Source organism: Pleurodeles waltl, chromosome 8, assembly GCF_031143425.1.
Source record: "Pleurodeles waltl isolate 20211129_DDA chromosome 8, aPleWal1.hap1.20221129, whole genome shotgun sequence".
In the NCBI taxonomy this organism is placed as follows: Eukaryota; Metazoa; Chordata; class Amphibia; order Caudata; family Salamandridae; genus Pleurodeles; species Pleurodeles waltl.
The window spans coordinates 334,634,756-334,658,586 of NC_090447.1; the positions used below are offsets into that span (position 1 = coordinate 334,634,756).

At 42.9% G+C, this 23,831-nt stretch overlaps 1 protein-coding gene across 1 annotated transcript in view; it reads right to left on the reverse strand.

Annotated features, from left to right (window-relative positions):
* The window catches only part of LOC138249944 (amine oxidase [flavin-containing] A-like), a 468,327-nt gene that overhangs the window by 57,259 nt on the left and 387,237 nt on the right, over positions 1-23,831 (reverse strand). Inside the window, exons 7-8 of the mRNA XM_069204200.1 lie at positions 22,437-22,586; positions 11,815-11,974 (exon numbers count right to left, since the gene is read on the reverse strand). Of these exons, the coding sequence (XP_069060301.1) occupies positions 11,815-11,974; positions 22,437-22,586 (310 nt within the window). The remainder of the gene's footprint in view (positions 1-11,814; positions 11,975-22,436; positions 22,587-23,831) is intronic.

Consider the following 23,831-nt stretch of genomic DNA (forward strand, 5'->3'; position numbering starts at 1 on the left):
AATAAAACTTTTGCCAAGTATAACCCTTTCTTTTTAATACAGATACATCACCCCTAGGGTAGGTACTACACAGCCCACAGGGCAGGGTGCAGGGTATTTAAGAAGTTGAAGATTCGTCTTTCACTAAAGTGAGGCAAATCTCTCCTTTAGGATAACATTGGGTTCCATCATTACATTTAATAAGTGGTAACTTTCAATTGGGAGCAGATATGACCATGGTTACAGCCGCCACGCCTTTGCACTGAGCCTCATGGTTGAATTACTCCCTCAACAAGATTAACGCCGGAATTGGCTTCCCGTAGTGAGCACGTTGAACTGATCGCCATCCGAAGGGCATGCTGAGTCCCTCCCCAATTGGGGGACCGTGTTGGACTCAACTTTCAGACCCCTCTATTATGCCAATTCTCGCAAGTGGTCCAATTTTACTGGCCCCTCAGCATTCTTTTTTATCCAGGGTCTTTCTCCATTTATTCCTGAATTATTCCTACTATTGATGAGCCACTTTTCTTGTGCCCCCTACTGGCACCTAACAGCACCATGGTTGTGCCGTATTTATAATACGGCGCACCATGGCAGCTGTTAGCATAATAACGTCAAAACGTTTGCCGTTATTGTGGTGCTTTGCCTCTCAACCGTCAAACAATTTGACGCTAGTGAGGCAATGCACAGGGAGGTCCACTGAATATAATGGATGCGTCATTTTAATGCCAGCTCTGAGCAGGCGTTAAAAATGACGGAAAAAATGGCCCAGTGAAATCTTGTAAATTTCACTGCAACATTTTTTCGGGCCTCCCAGGGCCAGAGTGCCCCTCTTGCATACATTATGCCTGGCGTAGGCATAATGTGGAGCAAGGAGTTACAAAGTGGCAGAATGCAAGCATTGAGCCACTTTGTAGATACGGTGCATTGGAAATGCCTACCTAACGCCACATTAGCGTAAATATGTCCCTTATTTTTTAACTAACAAAATTTAGTATTTTTTCCTTCTTTTTGTCTGATGTTCGGCTTCCACCCAATGTTTGAGTACTTCTGTAGAATAAACATATATTTATGTCTATTAGACTAAATATTATAGGTTTTTTGAATTTCTAAGCACATTCCATTGTTCTTATGTGCTGAACAAGGAACTATATTCTTTGTAGAAACACATATACCCTGGGTCTCTTTTTACCGATGGGGCTCTTTCCCTTGTTTTACAAATACACTTTTTAAAAGTTGGCATTTTTTTGTCTTAATGATTTGGTGGCTGCAGCCTGTATCCTGGGTCACATGACTAGGTGTAGCTGCAGTTTGTCTTTGTGTATTGCTCCCAGACAGTGTGACAAAGGGGGAAGAGTTGTTGGCCAAATGGGCCAACTCTGACATGATAGAGGGGGGAGCTGTCCCCTATCACACTTGCACATCACAAAAGCTCTGCCTGAGCACACTTCAAAGGGTTTGACACTAGTCTTATGTGACCCCATACAAGCTGGGGCCAGGGCATGAAGGCAGGAAATTCCAAGCACCTCTGGGGGTGGAAACCTCTAGAAACTTCTACTTGACAGCTGGCACCAAGCATACATATTGGACACTCAGACAAACTCCTAAGTACATTCCTCGACCTGTGGAAACTACAGAAGGACTGGTGTGCTACTCTACTGCCAAAAAGACTGCTTTCCTGGTGACCTGTTACTCTGCTGCCCTGGTGCCCACTGCCCTGCTTTCTCAGAAGGAAGACTGGACCTGCACCCTTCATCTCAGGCTGAAGTGACTCCAAGGGTCAGCTGACTGACCTCCTGTTTTGAGCTACAGGGACAAGTTACAGAGGCTATCTGCATCTGCCCAGCTGGCTTGCTACATAGGCCTGCAAATTGTCCTTTCTGATCCCCACTGGCCTCTTCTGGAGAGAGTGTCAGGCCCCCAAGTATTGCCCATCAGGTCCTGGACTCTTGGTGTAGTGATAGTGATTTGTTTTTTATTCGTTTTTGTGGTGCTACTGATCTTATTTGCCAATCTCCCCTTGGAATATAATATTTTCAAATGCCAGTGAAGCTTTTATTCATGAGAATGAAAGGCTGAAATGTCAGTGTAGGGAGACAATAAACATCAAAACACGTCTTGCGTTCAAGATGATTTATCTGCCTCTCAATTTACTCCAATTGTTCCTAAAAGCAAAGTGACTACGCATTAAAAGAAGATGTTTCCCAGAAATGTCTGCGACACAAGTGGTTGGCATGTGGGCTGTTAACTGAAAGCACTGTGATTCCAGCCCTACCAGGCCCTCTTTTTGCGGACGGTGTTGATAAACAGTTTCAAAAACCGACATTGGTTTGTGGGCTCTTTTTTTTCGCAGCGCGATCTCGCTTGGCAGAAGTCCAGTGCTTTGAATGACATCGACCCTGTTACATAGTTAATTGAACTTTGGCTGGTTACGTCCATAATTGCACTTTTGCATAGTTGCACTTTTGCCGATAGGTTTCACTACGAGTGAACAGTAGCGGCGCGATCGCGCTCTTTTTTGCATTTTGTTTTTCTTTTCTACCTGCATGCCGTCTTCAACTGTCTGTACGAATGAACTGTAGCAGCGCAATCGCGCAGTTTTTTTCTATTTAATGTGGCAAGAAAAGTCCGGTTGGGGGTTTACAACTGCTAATAGCTGTAAGTCGGAGAAATGCAAGACCCTATTGCATTGCAAATGCTGGTTTCAAGTCCACACTTCTGAAAAAATTCTCACGAAATACCAGCAGGAGACTGGTTCTGGTAAAAGATCTATCTTGGTGAGAGTGTCGAACAAGCTTTCCCTGTGCAAAAAATTATGTGACCTTTTAAAAAAGAAATTGCACCAGCTAAAATTAATAAACTACACAAATTCACCAGCGTAATTAAAATCTTACCCAGTTTTTAAAAAGACCCTTAGTGCAGTTGTTGGTGTTGTTAGATGCTTAGGCGATGATGCACTTGTTTTCACACTCGCCACTATGGTATGGCAGTACTTCTAGGAGGACAGCAACTGAATACTTGTTTGAACGATAACCCAGAACTTTTCTAACTGGCAACCATGCCTCTGTGACACTGTGGATGAGAACATACACACAGCTCTGAAAAAACACCTTATTCCAATCCTACAGACTCCCACACAAAACATCTCATTCCAATTCCTACAAGGACTTGCAAATGTCTTTAAAAGTGCCTCATTCCAGCCCTGCAGCACTTCCATAAATTTCAACCCTTGACTGTGTCACCCATCCATTTTACCCAGAGTACCTCCAGCTGTCCCGTTCTAAGCTCTGACAGTATTCTTCTTTTGAGTCCTATAGCACCCCCTGCTACTCTGGTCTAGGCTGCGTAGCACTGCTTGATTGATCACCCCAGCACACCAAGCTCTGTCATTCACACCACATTATCACTATCACCATCACAACCCTCGCCAACACTACCATTAATACTTACGACTTCTCCACCACCATCACTATCATCTTCACCACCACCACTGCCACCAATTCCTTCACATCATTCCCCCCTTTGCTATTATACGACTATCACTGCAATTGCTACCCCATCCATACCACTATCTCTACCACCATTACCACCAATGCCACCATCAGCACCACCATTAATATCAACATAACCACCATGATCAATACCATAACCACTACCAGCTATACCATTACTACTACCATCACAAATATCACCCTATGCAACGGTACACACAAAGCACTATTACCTCTATTCCCTCTATAATTACCTCCATCTCCACTACTATCACCATCACCACTACCAAATCTCTGCTATGATTACTGCTACCATCATCACCACAACTACTACAGTAAAAGGTATTGAGCATCTGACAGAGTTGTGTGTGCAAGAGTATAAGAGAATGAGTATTGTGGTCGTGTTTGTGACATTGTATGTGCCCCAGAAAAAAAGCCAGACCTACTACCTTTGCTAAAGCTGGTTTTCTTTACCTCTGTATTGTTTTGAAACCTCTTAATCTCCACTCTATGCCATTTTCATTACTTTAATGCTTTGGGCTCCACAGCTGTCTTCTTTGCAGGCAAATTCCAACCTCGCCCCACTGGCAGAAGTAATTGCATGCTCAGAGAATATGACTTAATATAGTTTTGTTTGAATGGAGTTATTAGTCTCTGTTTGATAATGATCTCGCTATAGTATCTACTGATATGCGGGGATGTTCCTGGTATCCAAGCACTTTTCGTACAAACAAAACACACTTCAACTTCCTCCAGCAGTCTTATCAAAGCAGTAAACAACACATTACTTCAAAAATACACTTGCATTTTACACAAGCATTGTCAAAGAGAATGGGCCTGGTATTGGCTGCAAGCCTTTTGGATTTGCCAATGCTTGTTTTGTTTTGCCACATGTCATGTGGGAACTGTCAGGCTCTTGCTATTATTAACAAACACACTAGGGGGTGGGGGGAAACAAAACCATATTTTGGTCTAAAAAAAACTGCACATTGCCATTGCAGTTCTTTGTGACAGGCCAGAATGCGGTCGGTCTTAGTCATCAAACAGCTAAAGTGGGTTGCCTCATTGCCCCAGGCTGTAATGCTGTAGTGGTTGCAGGAAAACTGTGAATGTCACAAGAAACGATCAATAGATGAAGACTGCTGAAAGTCCCTGTATGTTAGTATATTATTATAGATATCATTTTGCTAAAATCGAAAGGTCTTTGGTAAGCCATACCTAACAATGAAAGGTTAGATTTACATTAAGGAGAAGAAAGCAAAAGCTTGCGAATCACATATCTGAACTACTTTGTCATAAGCACGGAAAAGAGGCTGATGATTACTTGGAACATGCAGGGCCATGACTCAAGTAATAGATGCAGGGTTCAATCATTTCTCAAAAGACACAGAGCCCAGGTAGTGCTTCTACAAGAAACCCACTGGCCCAAAGCAGAGGGATAGCACTACAGAAGCACTGGTGGGGGAACGAATATGCTCTAGCCTCTCTGCATTTGCCAGAGAGGTCCTCATTTGGAGGTTAACAGGGATACCCTTTTCGCTCCACACTGAAGTCATAGATCTAGGGGGTATTACATGGTGCGTGGGACAAACTGGATGATAAGGATAGAGCCCTGATTAACATGTATGCCATGAACACTGACCAACCAACTTTCCTTGCCGCCTTGGCACCACATATCCTTACAGTGTTACAGTACTGTATGCTCATAGGTGGGGACTTCAATTCCAAACCAATGTCCACTTATATAGATCACATCCCCATACCTTTATCTCTGATTTACAAAGGTGCGCACTTTTTCTGCCACTGGATTGCGGAGTGGGGTCTTACTGACTCCTATCGGGCTCACCAACCTGTAGGTGCTACCTACTCCTACTACTCTGGCATGCATGACTTCACAATCCCCTGTTTCTGACACTTGCATGGGATGGTACTAGACCGTGCACCTCCACCAGGAAATTAAATACAGCAGCCCTGGATGACCCAGTCTTTAAATCATCCCTGGAGGGCTCGATTAGTGCCTACTTCACTGTGGATTAGGACTCAGCCTCGTCCCCCCCTGGTAGAGTGGGAGGCATTTAAGATAGTGATGCATGACCACTGTATTGCCAAAAAGGTAGGGGCCTGGACTCAGCTACATGCTGACATCACACACCAAGAGAAACTCTTATCCCGCCTACAGCTGCCTCGGATTGGTGCCCCTGCTCCTCCGGATCGCTTTAGGGCCGAAAGAGAAAACCTTCTTGTGCTGCTACAACGGTTTAAAATGTATGACTACTGGGTCTTTATCACAAAAGCACGTAAGGGACCTAATAAATCTGAGAGGTTGTTGGCTTACCTGGAGAATCCTAAAAATACAGTTCTCAAGTACTCAGGATGCACGGGGCAGATAATTGCCCAGTATATACCTAGGCTGATATCAATGCGGTTTTTATGGTGTATTACTCTCCATTTTATGCCTAGCAGGATGGTACAGATCCACAGGGCATTCATGACTAACTCTAAGCCGCTGGAATGCAGTGCTGACCTCCTTAGGTGGCAAGATTACGATTTAGTATGTTTGGTGAGTCATAAAGGCAACTGCCATGATCTCCTGGCTCAGATGAGCTACCCAACGAATTATAGGCCACATACCTTGAGATCCTTGCACCAATTCTCACTAATTTATATAATACAGCTAGGGCTCCCTCCCTCCAGCAATGAGGGAGACCTTGCTAATACCTCTCTTAAAAAGAGACAAGGTTGAGGACAAGGTAGTGTCTATAGGCCTTTTTCCATTCTTAATGTTGAATATAAGATGTTGAGCAATAATTTTGGTCACCAGACAGCTGCCACTCATCAGTGCTCTCTTTCATTCCAATCGGTCGGGCTTCATACCACAGTATAGTATAGTCACCGATGTCCATCGACTGGTTCAGCTGCTAAAAGCCCCTTGGATTCCCCAAAGGCCTATACGATTTCTCTAGATATCGAGAAGGCCTTCAACTCATTGTGAAGAGATTTTCTGGCGTAGTGATGGCTGGCTTGAAGTTGGGTAGAGGTTTCCTTGTTTGGATAATTCTCCTTTATACAGACCTGCTAGCACATGTTAAAACTGTCCCTGTGGGGTGGAGAGGGGCACCCAACAGGGATGCCCACTATTCCCAGTTCTGTTCGCCATACTGATGGAACCGCTGGCCCTCATGCTTCACATGAGACAACACTAAAGAGGACTGCATATAGAAGGCCTCCTTTTATATGTTTTCCTTTATGCAGATGATCGGTTATTATACTTGCAGGGTGAGAGTTTGGATGTAAAGGGTGCTCACAAGGCACTGTAGTCTTTGGCATTCTCTCTGGCAGTGCGTTAAACAGGACAGGTTGGATGCTTACCCCTTTCATGCTCTGGCATCACGGGACCATCCGAAATAGGTCAAACCTTTTGTTGGAAACCAGTCACATTCTGATATCTGGGTGTCAGTGTTTACCATTCTGAAGCCGCTGTACCAGACGTCAATGTTGGAATGGTGCTAGCCTCTCTACAGCAATCTGTACAATTCTGGCTGACATTGTCATTGTCATTAATGGGAAGGGTTGCAATTTAGAAAATTATTTTTCTCCCACGACTTCTATACTATTTCTCCACCCTCACGATCAGGCTTCCCAAATCATTCCACAAAGTGGACAGCCTAGTGGTAATGGGGAAGGCGCAATGCAGGATTGCTCTGACCAAACTGTGTTTACCCACCACTGAAGGCCAGATGTCAGTCTCAGACTATGAACTTCAATACCTCGCTGCACAGCTGAAAGGGACAGCTTATTGGAGGGATCATCTTTGGGGCAGAATGCCTCCACATACCAGATTTGCTTCTAATCGCCTTACCCTGCTGGCTTGCATGCTCGTGCTGCTGCTCAAGAAGGGGAATCACCTGTGGAACTGCTACTTGCCACTTTAGAGATTGTGGGGGTGTTAGACCTTTCATCCTTGGCGTGGTCTCCCTTAACTTTTTTGCCTCTGTTTCCCAGGTTGTTGATGTATGCTGGACTCTGATTTTGCTGTTTTTGTTACTCTGGGCACTTTACTACTGCTAACAAGTGCTAACGTGCAAGTGCTCCTTTACAAAATGTGTATCTAATTGGGTTATCCATGTTTGTCATATTTGATTTATTAGTAAGTCCCTAGTAAAGTGCACTAGAGGTGCCAGGGCCTGTACATCAAATGCTAATAGTGGGCATGCAGCACTGGTTGTGCCACCCACATAAGTAGCTCTGTAATCATGTCTCAGACCTGCCACTGCAGTGTCTGTGTGTGCAGGTTTAACTGTAAATTCGACTTGGCAAGTGTACCCACTTGCCAGGCCTAAACCTTCCCTTTTCTTACATGTCAGACACCCCTAAGGTAAGCCCTGGGTAGTCCCAAGGAAAGGGTGCAGTGTATGGTTAAGGTGGGACATAAAGTAATGTGTTTTATATGTCCTGACAGCGAAATAATGCTAAATTCATTTTTCACTGTTGCAAGGCCTGTCTCTCTCATAGGTTAACATGGAGGCTACCTTTAAATTTGATTAAAGTGTAGATTTCCTTTGGGAGCGGATGGACATGTGGAGTTTGGGGGCTCTGAGCTCACAATTTAAAAATACATCTTTTAGTAAAGTTGATTTTAAGATTGTGTGTTTAAAAATGCCACTTTTAGAAAGTGAGCATTTTCTTGCTTATACCATTTTAGTGACTCTGCCTGTTTGTGGATTACCTGTCTGGGTCAGTTTTACAGTTAGGCTGGTTGCACCTCACACTAGACAGTGACACAAAGGGAGCTGGGTTGTAGTCTGCATTTTCTGATGAGCCATCTGAGCTAGGAGGGAGGGGAGAAGTGGTCACTCACACCTGAAAGGGCTGTGCCTGCCCTCACACAATGCAGTCTCCAACCCCCGGTCAGTGTCTGGGGCCTGGCCTGGGCAAGGCAGGATTTCACATTCAAGAGAGACTTTGCTTTGAAGTAGGCCTACTTCAGAGGAGAAATTGGGTATAAGAAGGGCACCCAAAACCACAGACTTTAGAACTCTGCTGGAAACCAAGAGGAACCTCTCCCTGGAGAAGAGCTGAAGAGCTGAGGAAGAAGAGCTGCCCTGCCTGTGACTGTGCTTCATGGAGCTATCCTGCAGTTGCTGCTTCTGCCAGAGTAAGAGGGCAAAGACTGGACTTTGTGTGTCTTCCATCTTGTGAAGATCTCCAAGGGCTTGATTTAGAGCTTGCATCCTGTTGTTGAAGTCTCAGGGACAGCAAAGACTTCTCTCTGCCAGCACCTGGAGTCTCTGGAGAGACTCCTACTCTGACAAGTAGTGCCCATCCAGTTCCTGGGGCCCTGAAAGGAGAAGTTGGCAGCCTAAGAGGAAGAAATCCAGACACAGAACGGCGTGCGGGAGAAAGTTTGACACAACTCCAATCTGCGGCTGGGAAATCAACAAACCGCCGGCTTCACGGCTGAAAATCGACGCTCGCCTGTAACATGATCGAAGAATCGATGCACGGAGCTGGAGAAACAACACGCAGCATTGCTGACGGAGGCTGGTGAGATTGCAAACCGGGCTGAGTGGTTTTCGGATCATTGTGCGGCTGGATTTCCGACGCAAGTACCACTGGGCATGTAAAAACAACGCAAGGACTGCCTGGACCCGAGACTGCAGACCGGATCGACGCATCGCACTCCTGCGGAGAGAAGAAACGACGCGCCCCAACCCGACGAAAGGAGATATGACGCAAGGTCTCACTCGTGAGTGAAATCAGCGCATCGCAAGCCCTTTTTGACGCACACTCGCCCGTGCAGGGTTATTTTTGACAGACCCAAGGTACATTTTCACGCTACTGTGTTAGTGTGTGTTTAAAATTACATGAAGTCTCTTTTTGCATTTTTAGTGATAACTGGACTTGTGTAATGTGGATTTTTGTCGTTTTGGTCTTGTTGTGTTGAGATAAATATTTCCTATTCTTCTAAACCTGTGTTTGTAGTGTTTTCGTTAAGTTACTGTGTGTGTTGGTACAAATACTTTACACCTAGCACTCTGAATTTAAGCCTACTACTCGTGCCAAGCTACCAAGGGGGTAAGCAGGGGTTAGCTGAGGGTGATTCTCTTTTACCCTGACTAGAGTGAGGGTCCTTGCTTGGACACGGGGTAACCTGACTGCCAACCAAAGACCCCATGTCTAACAGTGGGCATGCCCCCTTCAGCGCACCCCAGACGAAACTCCCTTATGCAAGTCGTTTCCCCATGACAGTCTCATTGCACCTTCACCACTAGCGTGACTGGTCCACAGTTTACGACTGGAACTGACAGAGCATGACGACGCTCATGGGCTGGTACAGCCATTATGAACCTTCTGTGATTTATCCAAATATATTCCCCCGCCGTGACATTTCTTAATATATGGCCAGTGGAATCGGCCTTATGGCATGCTTGGGGATGTGGCAATCTAGAACCTTTGAAGGCCGAAGGGCTGAAACTTATTTGCACTAACTCTTATTTGTAGGGTGCTGCTTTTCCAACACATGAGTGAGATATAGGCCTTTGCAAGGGTTGGCCAACCGACAAAAGCGAAGTATTATCTGATACGAACTGGTCCAAAATTTTGACATTTACCCCCCAGGTCTCCAGCAAAATCCGCTTCAAGTTGATCCAGTACAACTATTTACACAGTGCGTTTGACCACCAAATGTATCGATCTCCTGTTTTCGGAGTCCCTTATGACCTGCCCATGTTGCAAACTCGAGGGGGCGAACGCTTATTATATAATAATATGGCACTGCCCAACACTTACACCCTAATGGGGCACAATATGCGCCTTATCTATGTGGCCACAGACAGAACAGTAGATGAGTCCCTGGCAGTATGTCTGCTGGGATTGTACCCCATACTTAAGGCAAAGCTAATCACCACCAGGATCGCACACCTGGCACTGGTCCTCGCAAGGCCACACCTATCTATGTCTTATAAACTTCATCTTTTAGCAGACTATTACCTTCCACTGCAGTTACACTGGTTTTTATTTCCACTGCAAACTATCAGACTGTTATTTATTCTATTTAATTTGCATTGTATGTATGCATGTCAGATAATGCTTCATATTATTTGCAGTATGTTCCGTTGTTATAAACTCTAATAAATTATGTTTAAAAAAAGATAAAAAATAGGCACCTACTCAAACAGATTAATCTACAGCAAAAGCATTTTTTCATAGCTGATGATATAGATGCACGTTGAAGATTTTTAGTATTGTTATAAGCGATAATATTTTAAGCGTATTTGAGAGTTGAAGTCTTCAGTTACGTTTGTTTATTTTGTTTAGAAGTGATTTTGAACAGATATTTTCAGACTGTGATGTGCTGTTCAAATGAAGTGTGAACATTGTGACTGTAGAACACAAAAAAACACTTTAACAGATTGGAGAATGTCACACCCACTCTTCTCCAGGACACAGTTTTGTAACATAAAATAGAAGCTGACGAAATGGATTATCGAAGCTAAAGCTGAAGATGCTAGTGACACTTATCTCTTCAGGATGGCACAAGAAAAAAACAGATCTACTGTAAATGCAGTGACACAGAATAAGATGGTCCAGATCGTGACGAAGTAGAGAATCTCTATCTTCGGAGGACCATCCTTATGAAAGTGGACAAAAGACATTATCACATCCTTGTCTCGTCTCCCACGAAAAGAGTACAAAGGTAAAATGCCTCAAAAACACACCAGTGCAGATAACGTCTTCTGCGTTATTCAGCCTTAGGATGCAGGTACTGTTACAGACTGCAGTCTATCTCTACCTGCAGCATTGCTTGTCTGAAGTATGTTCTCATCTGCTTTCTAAGAACCATTCTATATGGTGTGACTGAACGGCTTACACAGAATGGATCATCCATTACAGCTACATTAGGAAAGGCATAAAGTACTCCATGGATATGGATACTCTGTGTCTGGATGACGTTAAATAAATTATATTGCTGCATAACCACATAAAAGGGAAACAGTGTCTAAGATATGTGCACCTTAAAACCCTAAAAGGTAAGGCATAGAAAAATACGTTTGTAGTCTCACAGACAAAATGTTAGAGCCACCTTCCATCTCATAAGATAAAAAAATCTAGATTTCAAAATGTGTTTGCATTCAAACATGCTTAATTTTAACATTTTCTCCAGTAACCCACCCTTGCAACAATTTCATTTAGGGATTCTTGTAAGGTATATACTTGGCAAAAATAACTTGAAATCTAGTAAACATTTGGGCAGATATATTACATATAAGCAATAGTTCCATTGCATTGTTTGCTACTGAAGTAATCCAAAATCACGAAATCTAGTTTTCCAAAGTTTACATACCCATTTTCCTCCAAAAGGCTTCCTTGTAATACACGAAGCATTTAATGACAGAGCCCATTGGCAGGCGTTGGATTAACTGGTTTCTCAAAGATGGTAATCCTGGGTTGAAATGAATCTTTGTAGTGAGCACTGGTGGAATAGCACAAATGATGTACCTGCCCTGAAAAGAAATATACGGATCTTACTGTACAAACTTTCAACAAGAATATACATACCTATTTTGTTTTTACGTATAAATAAGTTGAGCTTTTAGTGAATATTTTTTATAAGTGGGAGAAATGTACCCAGTCATTAGCCTGTCAGTGGAGGGAAATGCAGTATTGTGATAACTGTAATCTATAGCTATCAAATAGTAGAAAAATGTACATGAGGTATAGCAAATCACATCTTCCGCACATTTAAGTACAAGCAGATACCTTCTCCTTTCAAAACCTCTTCTATTTTGGCCTGCTTACCCTCCCTGTTAGGTTTGTACCTGTACCTCAGAAGCAACTACTCGTCTCCATATCGTGCTTCCTGGGCAGAATTGGCATGCAGAGAAGATAAACATTGTGAATTATACCATAATAATGATGAATAGATGTAGTGACCTGAGAAACCCATTGTGTGTACCTCTTTTGACTTCCAAAGGTGCAAATGCCAAAGACATTATTGACCAAACTGAGAAAGACAGGCCTAATACTCAGCAAATTTTGGGAATTTCACAAATAGCTAGTTATCCTTTCCTTCTTTTCTATGTTATACATATTTAAACAGTACACGTTGGCATTGGATGGCCCCAGAGCTGCAGCTGAGTTTGTTTCCTTTGTGAATTGGTTTGGAGGATTACACCATAAACAGGAGACTTGGATCGGTTGTGAGTTGTAGTAATTAATAGGCATTTTCAGAATATTTTATTGTTGGTATTTGGATGTGTTTTACATTTTTTACTCTAGCGAAGATGCTTCTGTGGTAAACGGGTTCTTTGGATTGTGCATGCCCTCGCAAGTATGTGTGTGATGTAATTGGAGGTATAAGGTGGTGTCATGAAGCACTGATATCCATCTGCTGGATTCACTATATTGTGATTGGTGGATTTTATGAGTTATGAGTTTTGCTTAACCTCTTCGATGCGTCAGATGACCAGGAGCCGTCTGATGCATTGGGGCCTGTATGGGTCAGATGGCTTCCGGCCGTCCGTTGTGCACAGCACATGAAATCCCTCTGGTGCGGGTACCCAAGGGATTTCCTGCATAAAAGAAACAGCCTCAGGAGGTAGGAGAAAGCTTCCCTGCCTCCCAATGCTGTTTCTTTGTTCCCGGGTGTTAGACTTGGCATCCTTGGTGTGGTCTCCTCCTAACATTTTGCCTCTGTTTCCCAGGTTGTTGATGTGTGCTGGGCTCTGTTTTTGTTACTCTGGGCACTTACCACTGCTATCCAGTGCTAAAGTGCAAGTGTTCCTATGTAAAATGTATGTGTGTTTGGCTTTCCATGATTGGCATATTTGATTTAATATTAAGTCCCTAGTACAGTGCAGTAGCGGTGTCCAGGGCCTGTAAATCAAATGCTACTAGTGGGCCTGCAGCATTGATTGTGCCACCCACATGCGTAGCCCTGTAAACCTGTCTCAGAGCTGCCACTGCAGTGTCTGTGTGTGCAGTCTTGCACTGCCAATTCGACTTGGCAAGTGTGCCCACCTGCCAGGCCTAAACCTTCACTTTTTATACATGAAGGCACCTGTAAGGTAGGCCCTAGGTTGCCCCATGGGCAGGGTGCAGTGTATGTTAAAGGTGGGACATGTACTTATGTGTTTTACATTTCCTGACAGTGAAATACTGCCAAATTAGGTCTATCTCTCTCATAGGTTCACATGGGGGCTGCCTTTAAATGTTATTAAAGTGCAGATTCCCTGTGGGAACAGATAGAAATCTGGAGTTTAGGGTCTCTGAGCTCACAATTTAAAAATATATCTTTTAGTGAAGTTGGTTTTTAGATTGTGTGTTTGAAAATGCCACTTTTAGAAAGTAGGCATTTTCTTGCTTAAAGCATTCTGTGACTCTGCCTGTATGTGGATTCCCTGTCTGGGTCAGTTTGACAGTTGGGCTGTTGGCACCTCTCTCTAGAAAGTGACACAAAAGGGTCTGGGGTGTAGCCCGCATATCCTGATGAGCCATCTGTCCTGGAGGGAAGGGGAGGAGTGGCCACTCACACCTGAATGGGCTTGCCTGCCCTCAAACAATGCTGTCTCCAACCTCCTGGTGTGTGGCTGGGGCCTGGCCTGGACAAGGAAGGATCTTACAGACACTTGAGACTTTACTTTGAAGTTCGCCAACTTCAAAGGCAGAAAGGGGTACAAACATTTGACCCAAAACCCCGGACTTTAGATTACTTCAAGGATTCAAGAAGAACATCTGCCTGGAGAAAAGCTGAAGAGCTGATGAGAAGTGCTGCCCTGGCCTGTGACTGTGCTGTGTTGGGCTGTCCTATAGTTGCTGCTTCTTCCTGTGCAAAGGGACAGAGACTGGACTATGTTGCATTCCTGCTTGAGAAGTGACTCCAAGGGCTTTGAGTAGATCTTGCCTCCTGTTTTGAAGCCTCTGGGACAGCAAAGGCTTCACCAACCAGACCTGAGTCTACTTGCTGTGGACTCAAGCTTCTGAGAGGGTGCCAATCCAGTTCATGGACCCCTTGAAGTGAATTCCAGGAGAAATACCAGTCTAACAATACCAGGCGATACTGTGTGACTTTGCAAAGGACGCTGCTGCCTGGAATCACGGAGAGTGCGATTAATCCAATGACCCTGTGAGCTGAAGCTGCTACCCCGGTTCTGCGATGCCGCCTGCCAGGAGGCCGTGGACCTCGTAGAAGTCCGATGACCCTGTAGGCTTTGCGTAGCTGCAGCTGCTGATCCCTCCTGAATTCGCTGACACCGGAGTCTCGTAAGTCCAACGTCCTTGATGATCCAACGCCATTGCAGCTCCTGTGACGTCATCAAGACCCCGTGAGATTGCCCCGCATCATTGTGACTTCGCCGGACTTCGCATCTACCGGAACCAAGGGACCGGCTTTGCATCTGATGCCACTTCACCTCCATTGCCCTTAGTAAGGACCCTACACTGCTGCGCGACCCCGCAGTCCTTCTGCCCCATAGCACCAGAACCGACGCCGCATCGGACCCAGCAAAGCTGCTCTCCCCGACTCCGGCCTGTTTTCTACTTGTTTCTTAAGGTACTGTACCTGGTGGTCAAACGACTCCGTAAACGGCGCCATTGGCGTCGCATTGTAGGAAACGACTCCGTCACGACGCCACATAATACCAACTTGCAGTATTTGTGCCTCAAGGCACTGTTTTCATACTTTTAAGTGCCAAATTTGTATTTTTAACTGTATTTTGTGGATGTTATCATATTTGGTCTTGTTTACTTAAATAAAATATTTACTATTTATCTAAACCTGTGTTGTGTCATTTTGTAGTGGTCCACTGTATTACTGTGTCTGTTTGTATAAATACTTAACACATTGTCTCTGAGTTAAGCCTGCTGCTTGTGCCAAGCTACCAAGGGGGCGAGCAGGGGTTAACTGAGTGTGCTTCTCCTTTATCCGGACTAGAGTGAGGGTCCTTGCTTGGACATGGGGTCACCTGACTGCCAACTAAATACCCCATTTCTAACACCAGGGAAATGACATCAGTGCGCACAAACGAAAGTTAAATGAGCCAAATGGCTCATTTTACTTTCTCTGCACCAGTACTCATGGGGCTATATCAGGCCACTGAGCACCGATCCAGAGGGGAAAGCTATTGTTGGAAAGGAGAAAATCACCCCTTTCCAATGGTACCTTTCCCAAGTGGATCCCTGCTTGGGGTTCGCCAAAGGAGTGTGATCTCCAAGCAGGGATCCACCCACGAGACCCCAGGGATGGTGATCAGCTCCTTTTGCTCTCCCATTAATATTATGACGCAATTCAGTCTTTCTGCCACCGGGGTGGGGGGGCAGATGGGGCAACAGCCCACAATCTGCACCCCATGGGGAGGGGGGCTAAAATCCCACTAGGACACCAGGGATTTGTTTAATGTAGCTAGTGTAGGGGTGGAGGTGGCCCAGTATGGGTTATAGCCCCTGATCTGCACATCATTGGGGGGGGGGCGCTGAAATCCCACTAGGACACCAGGATTTTGTTTAATGTAGCTAGTGTAAGGGTGGAGGTGGCACAGAATGGGTAATAGCCCCTGATCTGCCCCCGAGAGGGGCAGAAAGCCTACTAGGCACCAGGGACTATTAGGAGTGGGGGCTGCCCAGAATGGGCATAGCAATGTCCCCACACCCCAAAATGGGCACAGTCTTTCTGCCCCCCACTGACTAAAGCATCTAATCCCAATGGCGATGAAAAGGAGATCTGACTCTTCTGGGTACTGAATTCACAAATAGACCAGCAGAGCTTGACTAACTCTCAATATCGTCCAACTTGCAATGATGAGCGTCTGGACTTTTTAGGCCTGTGTAGGGTGCTACATGAAAAAACCTACAAGACTCTATCACTTCTGAAAAGTAGACATCTGGCTAAGTCCAGGGTGGTGTGCTTCAAATGCACTTCACACCATTTTCTTAACCACAATGTCCTGAAAAACCCAAACTTTGCCTGAAGTCATGCATTTTCCCTACATTTCTGTGATGGAAACTTCCAGAAGGTTCAGGAATCCATACAGATCCTACCACTCAGCATTATCCCACCTGTGCCAATAAAACCTCTGCACCCTACTAGTGTGGCTGGGCCAATTGCCAGTGACAGGAACAGATCTAATTGAGGTCAATAGGTGCCTACACCCTTTGTCCTTGGCTTGATCCATTCCTGTTGTGGCACTAGGCCCAGGCACACAGGTGGGGCAGTGTTTTCATTGGCACAGGCAGGGCCATGCTGGGTGGTAGGAATTTTTTGGATTCCTGCAGATTTCGGAAGTTTGAATCATAGGAATGTAAGGAAAATGAGTGATTTCAGGAAAAGTTTGAGATTTGCAGGGCATTGTGGGTAAGAGAACCTATTGGGATCCACGCAAGTCACACCATCCTAGATTTCTCTATGTGTCTAGTTTAAAAAAAAATTACAGGCTGGCTGGGTTTTCCTAGGTGCCCACTGAGGTAGGGTCCAAAACCTAGAGCTACCCAATTCAGAACAAGAGGGTGAGTTTCTGTGGAGAAATGCACTGCATAAATATTGTGTTTTGGGCCATTTCCTATTGCTGGCACTAGGTCTGCCCACACAAGTGAGGTTAGACTTGGGGGAATGCTGGGTGGAAGGAGGTTTGTGGCTACTCACAGTTTCCAGAACTTTTGATCACAGAAATGTGAGGAAAATTTGTTATTTTTTTCTCACTGTTTGAAATTTGCAAGGTATTCTGGGTAAAAAACAAACAAACGTGGCGTGGCCACACAAGTCAGCCCACCCTGGATACCTCTACATGTCTAGTTTTTAAAAATGTACAGGTCGGCTAGGTTTCACTAGGAGCCAGCTGAGCTAGAGCCCAAAATCCACAGCTGGACACATTGCAAAACACGAGTCGATTTTTGGTGGAAAAATGTGATGTGTCCACATTGTGTTTTGAGGTGTTTCTTGTTGCGGGTACAATGCTTTTGTGGCTCCTCACAGATTCCAAAACTTTGAATCACAGAAATGAAAGGAAAATGTGTCTTTTAGATAGATTTTGAGGTTTGCAAGGGATTCTGGGTAAAAAATGTGGTGAGAGCCACATAAGTCACCCCATCCTTGATACCACTATGTGTTTAGGTTTAAAAAATGTGCAGGTTTGCTAGGTTTCCGTCGGTGCCGGCTGGCTTGGGGCCAAAAATACACAGCTAGGCACACTGCAAAAACGTTTGTTTTCAGTAGAAAAATGTGATGAGTCCTAGTTGCCTTTCAGGGCTGTTTCCTGTTGCGGGCACTAGGCCTACCCACACATGTGAGGTACCATTTGTTTCAGGAGACGTAAAGGAACACAGAATAACAGAACAGGTGTTATTACCAATTGTCTTTCTGTGCATTTGAGCCTTCCAAATGGAAGACTGTGAGTAAGAAAGAAGTCATTTTGAGAAATTCCCTGTATTCACATAATAATATGGGTACCAACACATTTAGTGATGTGCAAAGAACCACTGCTTCTAAACTCTATATCTTGTGCCCATTTTGCAAAAACATAGGTTTCCTTGATACTCATTTTTCACTCTTGATATTTTACCAAATGAATTGCTGTATGCCTGGTATACAATGAAAAGCCATTGCAAGGTGCAGCTCACTTATTGGATCTGGGAACATAGGTTCTTGGTGAACCTACAACCCCAATATATCCCCGCAACCAGAAGGGTCCAGCGGATGCAACAGTATATATTTTTTTTAAACCTGTAGATATAAATAGCTGTTTTTTTAACCCAATTATTTTTTTTGTTGTATTTCAGCTGTTACTTTCTATAGGAAAACCCTAGATGTCGAAAGTTTTGAATGTTGTTGGTCCATGACCAACATTTAAAGCCTATCTTGCAGTGCTATAATCTGTTCTTAGTGGGGTTTTTCTAATCCGTGGCATATCACATGGAAGGATACTTAAAGCTATACAGAGTAAATAACATTAAAAAGCCTTTTGAAAAATATAGGATGTGGTAAAATATAGGCAAAGAAACTGCAAGGCATTTTGGGCCTTATTTAGACTTGATGGATGGCATACTCTGTCACAAACATGGCACATTTATCATCCACCATATTATGAGTGCATTATATCCTATAACAATAGTAATATGGTGCATACCCATCTGCCAAACTTAAATAAGCCCATTTGTTTGATTTGTTTAGGTATGGTGTCCAATCACACCTGAGTTTACCATCTAAAATATGATGCACATAACCTATGAGCTAGAGATCTGACTAGAACAGAAATAGAGTATAGGTCTGCCTGTGGCTCACTGGATGAATTTCCATCTGCCTGAAAAGAGGACTGTGGAGATAATTGTCTCCAGCTTTATCTTAAATGTCTGGGACTGGAGGCTGCTCCAAGATCTAAGGAAGATAGGTCTTGCTGACCTTCAAAAACATAAAGGTCCAGATCCTGTCAAGATGTGTCTGATTGCCTGTTGAAACTTCTCACCTGAAGTGGAGGAGACAAGAAAGTCATAAGAAGCTACGTTTGTCTGTAAGAACACAAATAGACCAGTGGTACCTAAACAATTTCTTTAGCCAGTTAATATGAAGATTCTCACATATCTGGGAGGTAAAAAGGCCATGCAGACAAAGGTGGTTGGTGCTCCTCATGGATAAATCCTTTACCATTGTAATATTGATGAGGACAGTTGTATTGTTTTCCCAAACTTCGAGCTACAAAACTGACTGGTATATATATATATCAAGTGTTGCCAATAATGCGATATTCCATTAAAGATTTCTTCAACAAACTGAATTTCAGATGATGGAGGAAAAAGTGAGGTACCATGGAATGTGAATTTCACCACAAGCCTTGAGCCTCATACAAATTATCTTCAAGGAACTCCAACCTAAAATTCCTTCCAATCTTGATCGATTGTCTCTGCTACAGCTCTTGCTGGGGGCCATGTAATCAAGATGCATATTGTTCATAGGATCTACTATTTGCTATCTGTTTTGTCTTTTTATGTTCAGTCATGCATTTTGAAACCTATGAGTAGTCTACTTAAAAAGGTAAAGTGGGATGGAAAGCCACAATGGCCTTTTGTAAGGAAATTACAACTGCTATGCTGAAAAGGTGGCATGATTTTCCCAGGCTTCCACAATGATCACTTTTCTTTTCTTGCTAGTTATATCTTGGAGTGGCTGCTCAATCTTGATCAATGGGGAATGACAGAATCCTTGCAGTTATCCTAGGTGAAAATATTGGTACTTATTCTAACTAAAACTAAAAACACCAAGGGGAATATTATTCCCAACACAACATTTACATGATTGTTAGACAGGTATCTATGAGCTATCTTGCATTACACAGAAAACCATGTATTTTGCTTCCTATAGTCATCTAGCCTACAAAGGGGCTATCTCAGTTGGTCAATGTCAGTTTCAATGCTCATAGTGTGACTTTTTTGAATCCCTTCTTCCAAAAATCAAAAAAACCTAAACAGTCTTCTCTAGTAGTACAGAACTCCTTTCCGCCGGATTGCAGGAAGTTATCGTCGTACGACAGTCTTGAAACAGAATTATAATATCTGCTATATTGCAACTACATTGATACAGATTGCTTTTCATTTGGAAAGTTATGTTTTCATTATCAGAAATCTGACTTTAGCAACCTCTTTTGCAATGATTGCTTTATATCTTTGTGTCACTGTCCAAAAGACTGCATCTTTTTGTAAAACACTGTGTCATCTATGTTCAGATTGAGTTTGTACTTCTTCATAAATGTTTAACATATAAATAAGTGCTTTAGTTTTGCTCTGTCACTTGACGTGATATGTGCCCACTGGCCTGTAATCCTTACCTCTTAACCTGACTTCTTTTAAGGCAATCTGTCATTAACTGGGGGTCCACTTCACATGATAAAAAACTGCTATTAACAAATAAAATGAACACACTGCAGAGCATATTACTTTTAGAAAGAAATTAACCACCAGCCTCAACATGCCTCTTTAATATTTGAAGCCGACCAAGATCTGGCTGCCATTCTAGAGTAGTCGAGCAGATGGTTCCACAAACGCTTACTCAGTTTTATGGCTACTCAGTGGCCCATCTGCCAATTCAAGAATGATCTTCACATAACCAGTAACCAATGGTCATTTTTAATAGAGAGTTATGGACACTAGCTCTAAAATCAGATCCTTTTTTCAACATCTAATCAATTTCTTTGGAGCAGTGCAGTTTACTAATTTCTCCTTTTCTTTTCTTTCCAAAGAACCAGTTTACCACACAAGCCCTTCGCTATACCTCTGTCTGCGATAAAAAATGTAAAACACATCTAATTATTAACAACAACAAAATATTCTCAAAATGCCTTATATTACCAATGACTTGGAGTTTGCACCGTTGAAACTCAAAGAGGCACAGACGTGCTAGTCTCTCGTCACTACTTCTTTTCACCATTATTATGGTATTATTGACAATCTTCATCTTCTTTGCATGTCAATTCTGCCCAAGAAGCACTTTATAAAGATGGGTAGTTGCCTCTGAGGTTCAGGTACAAAGCAAACAGGGAGGGTAAATAGGCCAAAATAAATGAGGTGGTGAAAGGATAAGGCTTAGAGGATAAACAGGGAGCACAATTAGGAGAGGAGAGTGAGAAGTGTTAAGAAGAAGGCAGCATATGGAAGAAGTAGGGGAAAGGTTTAAGCGAAGTACATGGGTGAATGAAGGTAAAAGCACAGTTAGAAAAAATGTGTGATAAGAGTGGTTCCAATAATATGCTTAGGTAAATCCTTAAGTGGGCATGATGAAGACAGGTGTTAAGTTCCATCTCATTCTCCCTGAACCTGAATGAAAACAAGTACATGTTCACCCAGGTTATTTAGTTGAATAGTTTAGTAGGAATACCCTATACTGAGTATCACAGAATCAAAGTAATGATAGAGAATCACTGATTCATGAGGACTGTAGTATAGCTGGAATAGTGGCAGTAGGAGCCTTCAGAGTATGTCTACTAATCCCAAATCTAGACCTAATCAATGATGCATTTATTCAGCACATATGTTCTGTGATATTACACTTCAGTTATAAGCATGTTCACTGAATCTTTATAGTCTCTCTAAAGCTTTTTAAATTATGCTGTACACAACACGTATGCAGGTGTGAGCCTGGTTCAGGTTGATGAACACACTAAAATTACCAGTATTACATGTGACTCTTGTTTGATATGTCACATTTGGATGATTTATGATACCCTCTGTCCTATTTATGCTAAGACATATTTAACACATTGCATTAAAATTAATTCAATTCAAGTGAATTCAGAAGCTTCAGCCATTGATCCGTGAACATTTGGTGCACATTTTGAGGGCATGCAACTACCTAAAGAAATCACAAATGACATGTGTGACTTTGAGGCTGTATGCATTTTTAAGGACCAATAAATCCTGAATTGTGCTCAGTTGCTGGCTTGTACTTTAGAAATACCCAAAGATACATACATACATAGATGGCATGAACCTGCTGCAGAGATGAGGTAAGCAAAATAGAGATTGTGAAACATTTAAGTGAATACCCTCTATGCATGCTCCACTTAACAAAGGCAATCTTCACAGAGAGTCAGGGAAACAAATTAGACCACTGAACAGTTCCAGTTTATATCAGTCAACAAGAATAAATGTGGAACTGAAGGTTAAGGTATGTATACAAAATACAGGAATAGTGGATTAGAACGTAAACCAAAGAACCTTACAGTGCATGCCTCAACATAACTTTTGACCTCACTATTCTACAGCTGTTTGTTAGCTTTTAATATGTCAACTATGTGACAGTGTTACCATGGGGAAGGAAACTGCGTACCTGGTTATCAACACTTTTATTTTTCTAAAATTCATTACAATTCTGAAGAAAATATTTTGCAGATTCCTCTGCTGGGTGAAAAAAACATATGACACTGCATTTGAACAGTTGCATTTACCGCTAATAGTATCAATAGTAGATTTTTTTTTAGCTTAAATTACCTCATATCTCTCATGGTTAAGTGTTTCCACAATGACAGAATCCCCAGATTGATCAATGTGGACGACAGGTCTCTCCAGCTTCACTCTACCTTTCAGGCAATCCATCATCTTCTCACTTATCTGACCAGATCCACCAACAAACTTTCTTTCCTTGGTAAGAGTGGTAGGGGAGAAAAATTTTAGAAGAACAAATGCCTTAAATAATATCAGACCAATATATCATGACTGCAAGACTGTAATTGAATTTGTATAATAATGGAAGACAACAATTTTGGCAGAAGGCAACACATGCAAAAATGAAGATAGCAGTGAAAGTAGAAAAGGAGAGGATACTTTCATAGTTCTAAAACATGTAGAGACTCCTTCCAGTCAACAACTAATTCCAAACTGTGAACCTGATTGAAAATAGGGTGGTAATGGAAAATCATCTAACTCTAGGCGGAAATATGGTATCTCTCATTCTCAACACGGGGAGAAACTGATGGAAAACGTACCTTAACACTAGCAATAGTACTGCATAGGTAGTTCAGCTGGCAGAACCTTTGCTAGGAAAGAATCATCTAATAAAGTACTTTGCCTTTCCTCCACAAACTGGATTTTCGGTTTCCACCCATAACTAAATCCGGGCCTGTACATTTACGGAGCCAGTCTGTGCAGACCACATTCCGACAGACATTAGGATGGCCTAACCAGCAGGTGAGGTTTTGATCACTAACTGTCCGGCTTCTTACTTTCACTGTCCTTCTCAAATGGGAGGGTGTAAGAAAAAGGATGTTTCTACTCTTCTTCATTCCTATGTGTTGCTAACAAAAAAATATGTTTATAGGAGTGTAGGTGTTTGCCAAAAATCAAATATTTACAGAGGGATACAGTGCTGTCCAAGATGGACAGCACAGAAAGATAATTCCAGTCAGAAATTTCCCTAACAGAGATGTCAGATTAAGAAATTCAAAATGTGTTTCTGCACCAGGGATGACCTCTGCCAATAGCGAACACTTTGATAGGACTGCAAGAGTTATGAAGCTGCGTCAACGCACTCTTGTTTTGACTGTGGCAGTTGACTGGACTGATACTGGGTAGAAAGCTTTAGAGGGACGCTTGTGATATTTATGTGTGCCCTGTTAGGGACTACATCAAGTGAAGGATTAACATATGAGAAAAAATGCCAGCAGATCAGGGGACCTGAAAGGCCGGGAATGATGATACACAGTCAGTCAAGTCATGCCTAGTATTCTTTGAATAAAAGAGTCATATATTCTGTCCTTTAAGAGGCCCAGCAGGTTGGGACATCTCTTATGGTTTCCATGGGTCAGTCCAACTTTTCTTTATAAGGAATTTGTTGAAAAGTGACAAATCAGGAATAACAAAATGAATCTGTAAGAGTGCGATAGAGAG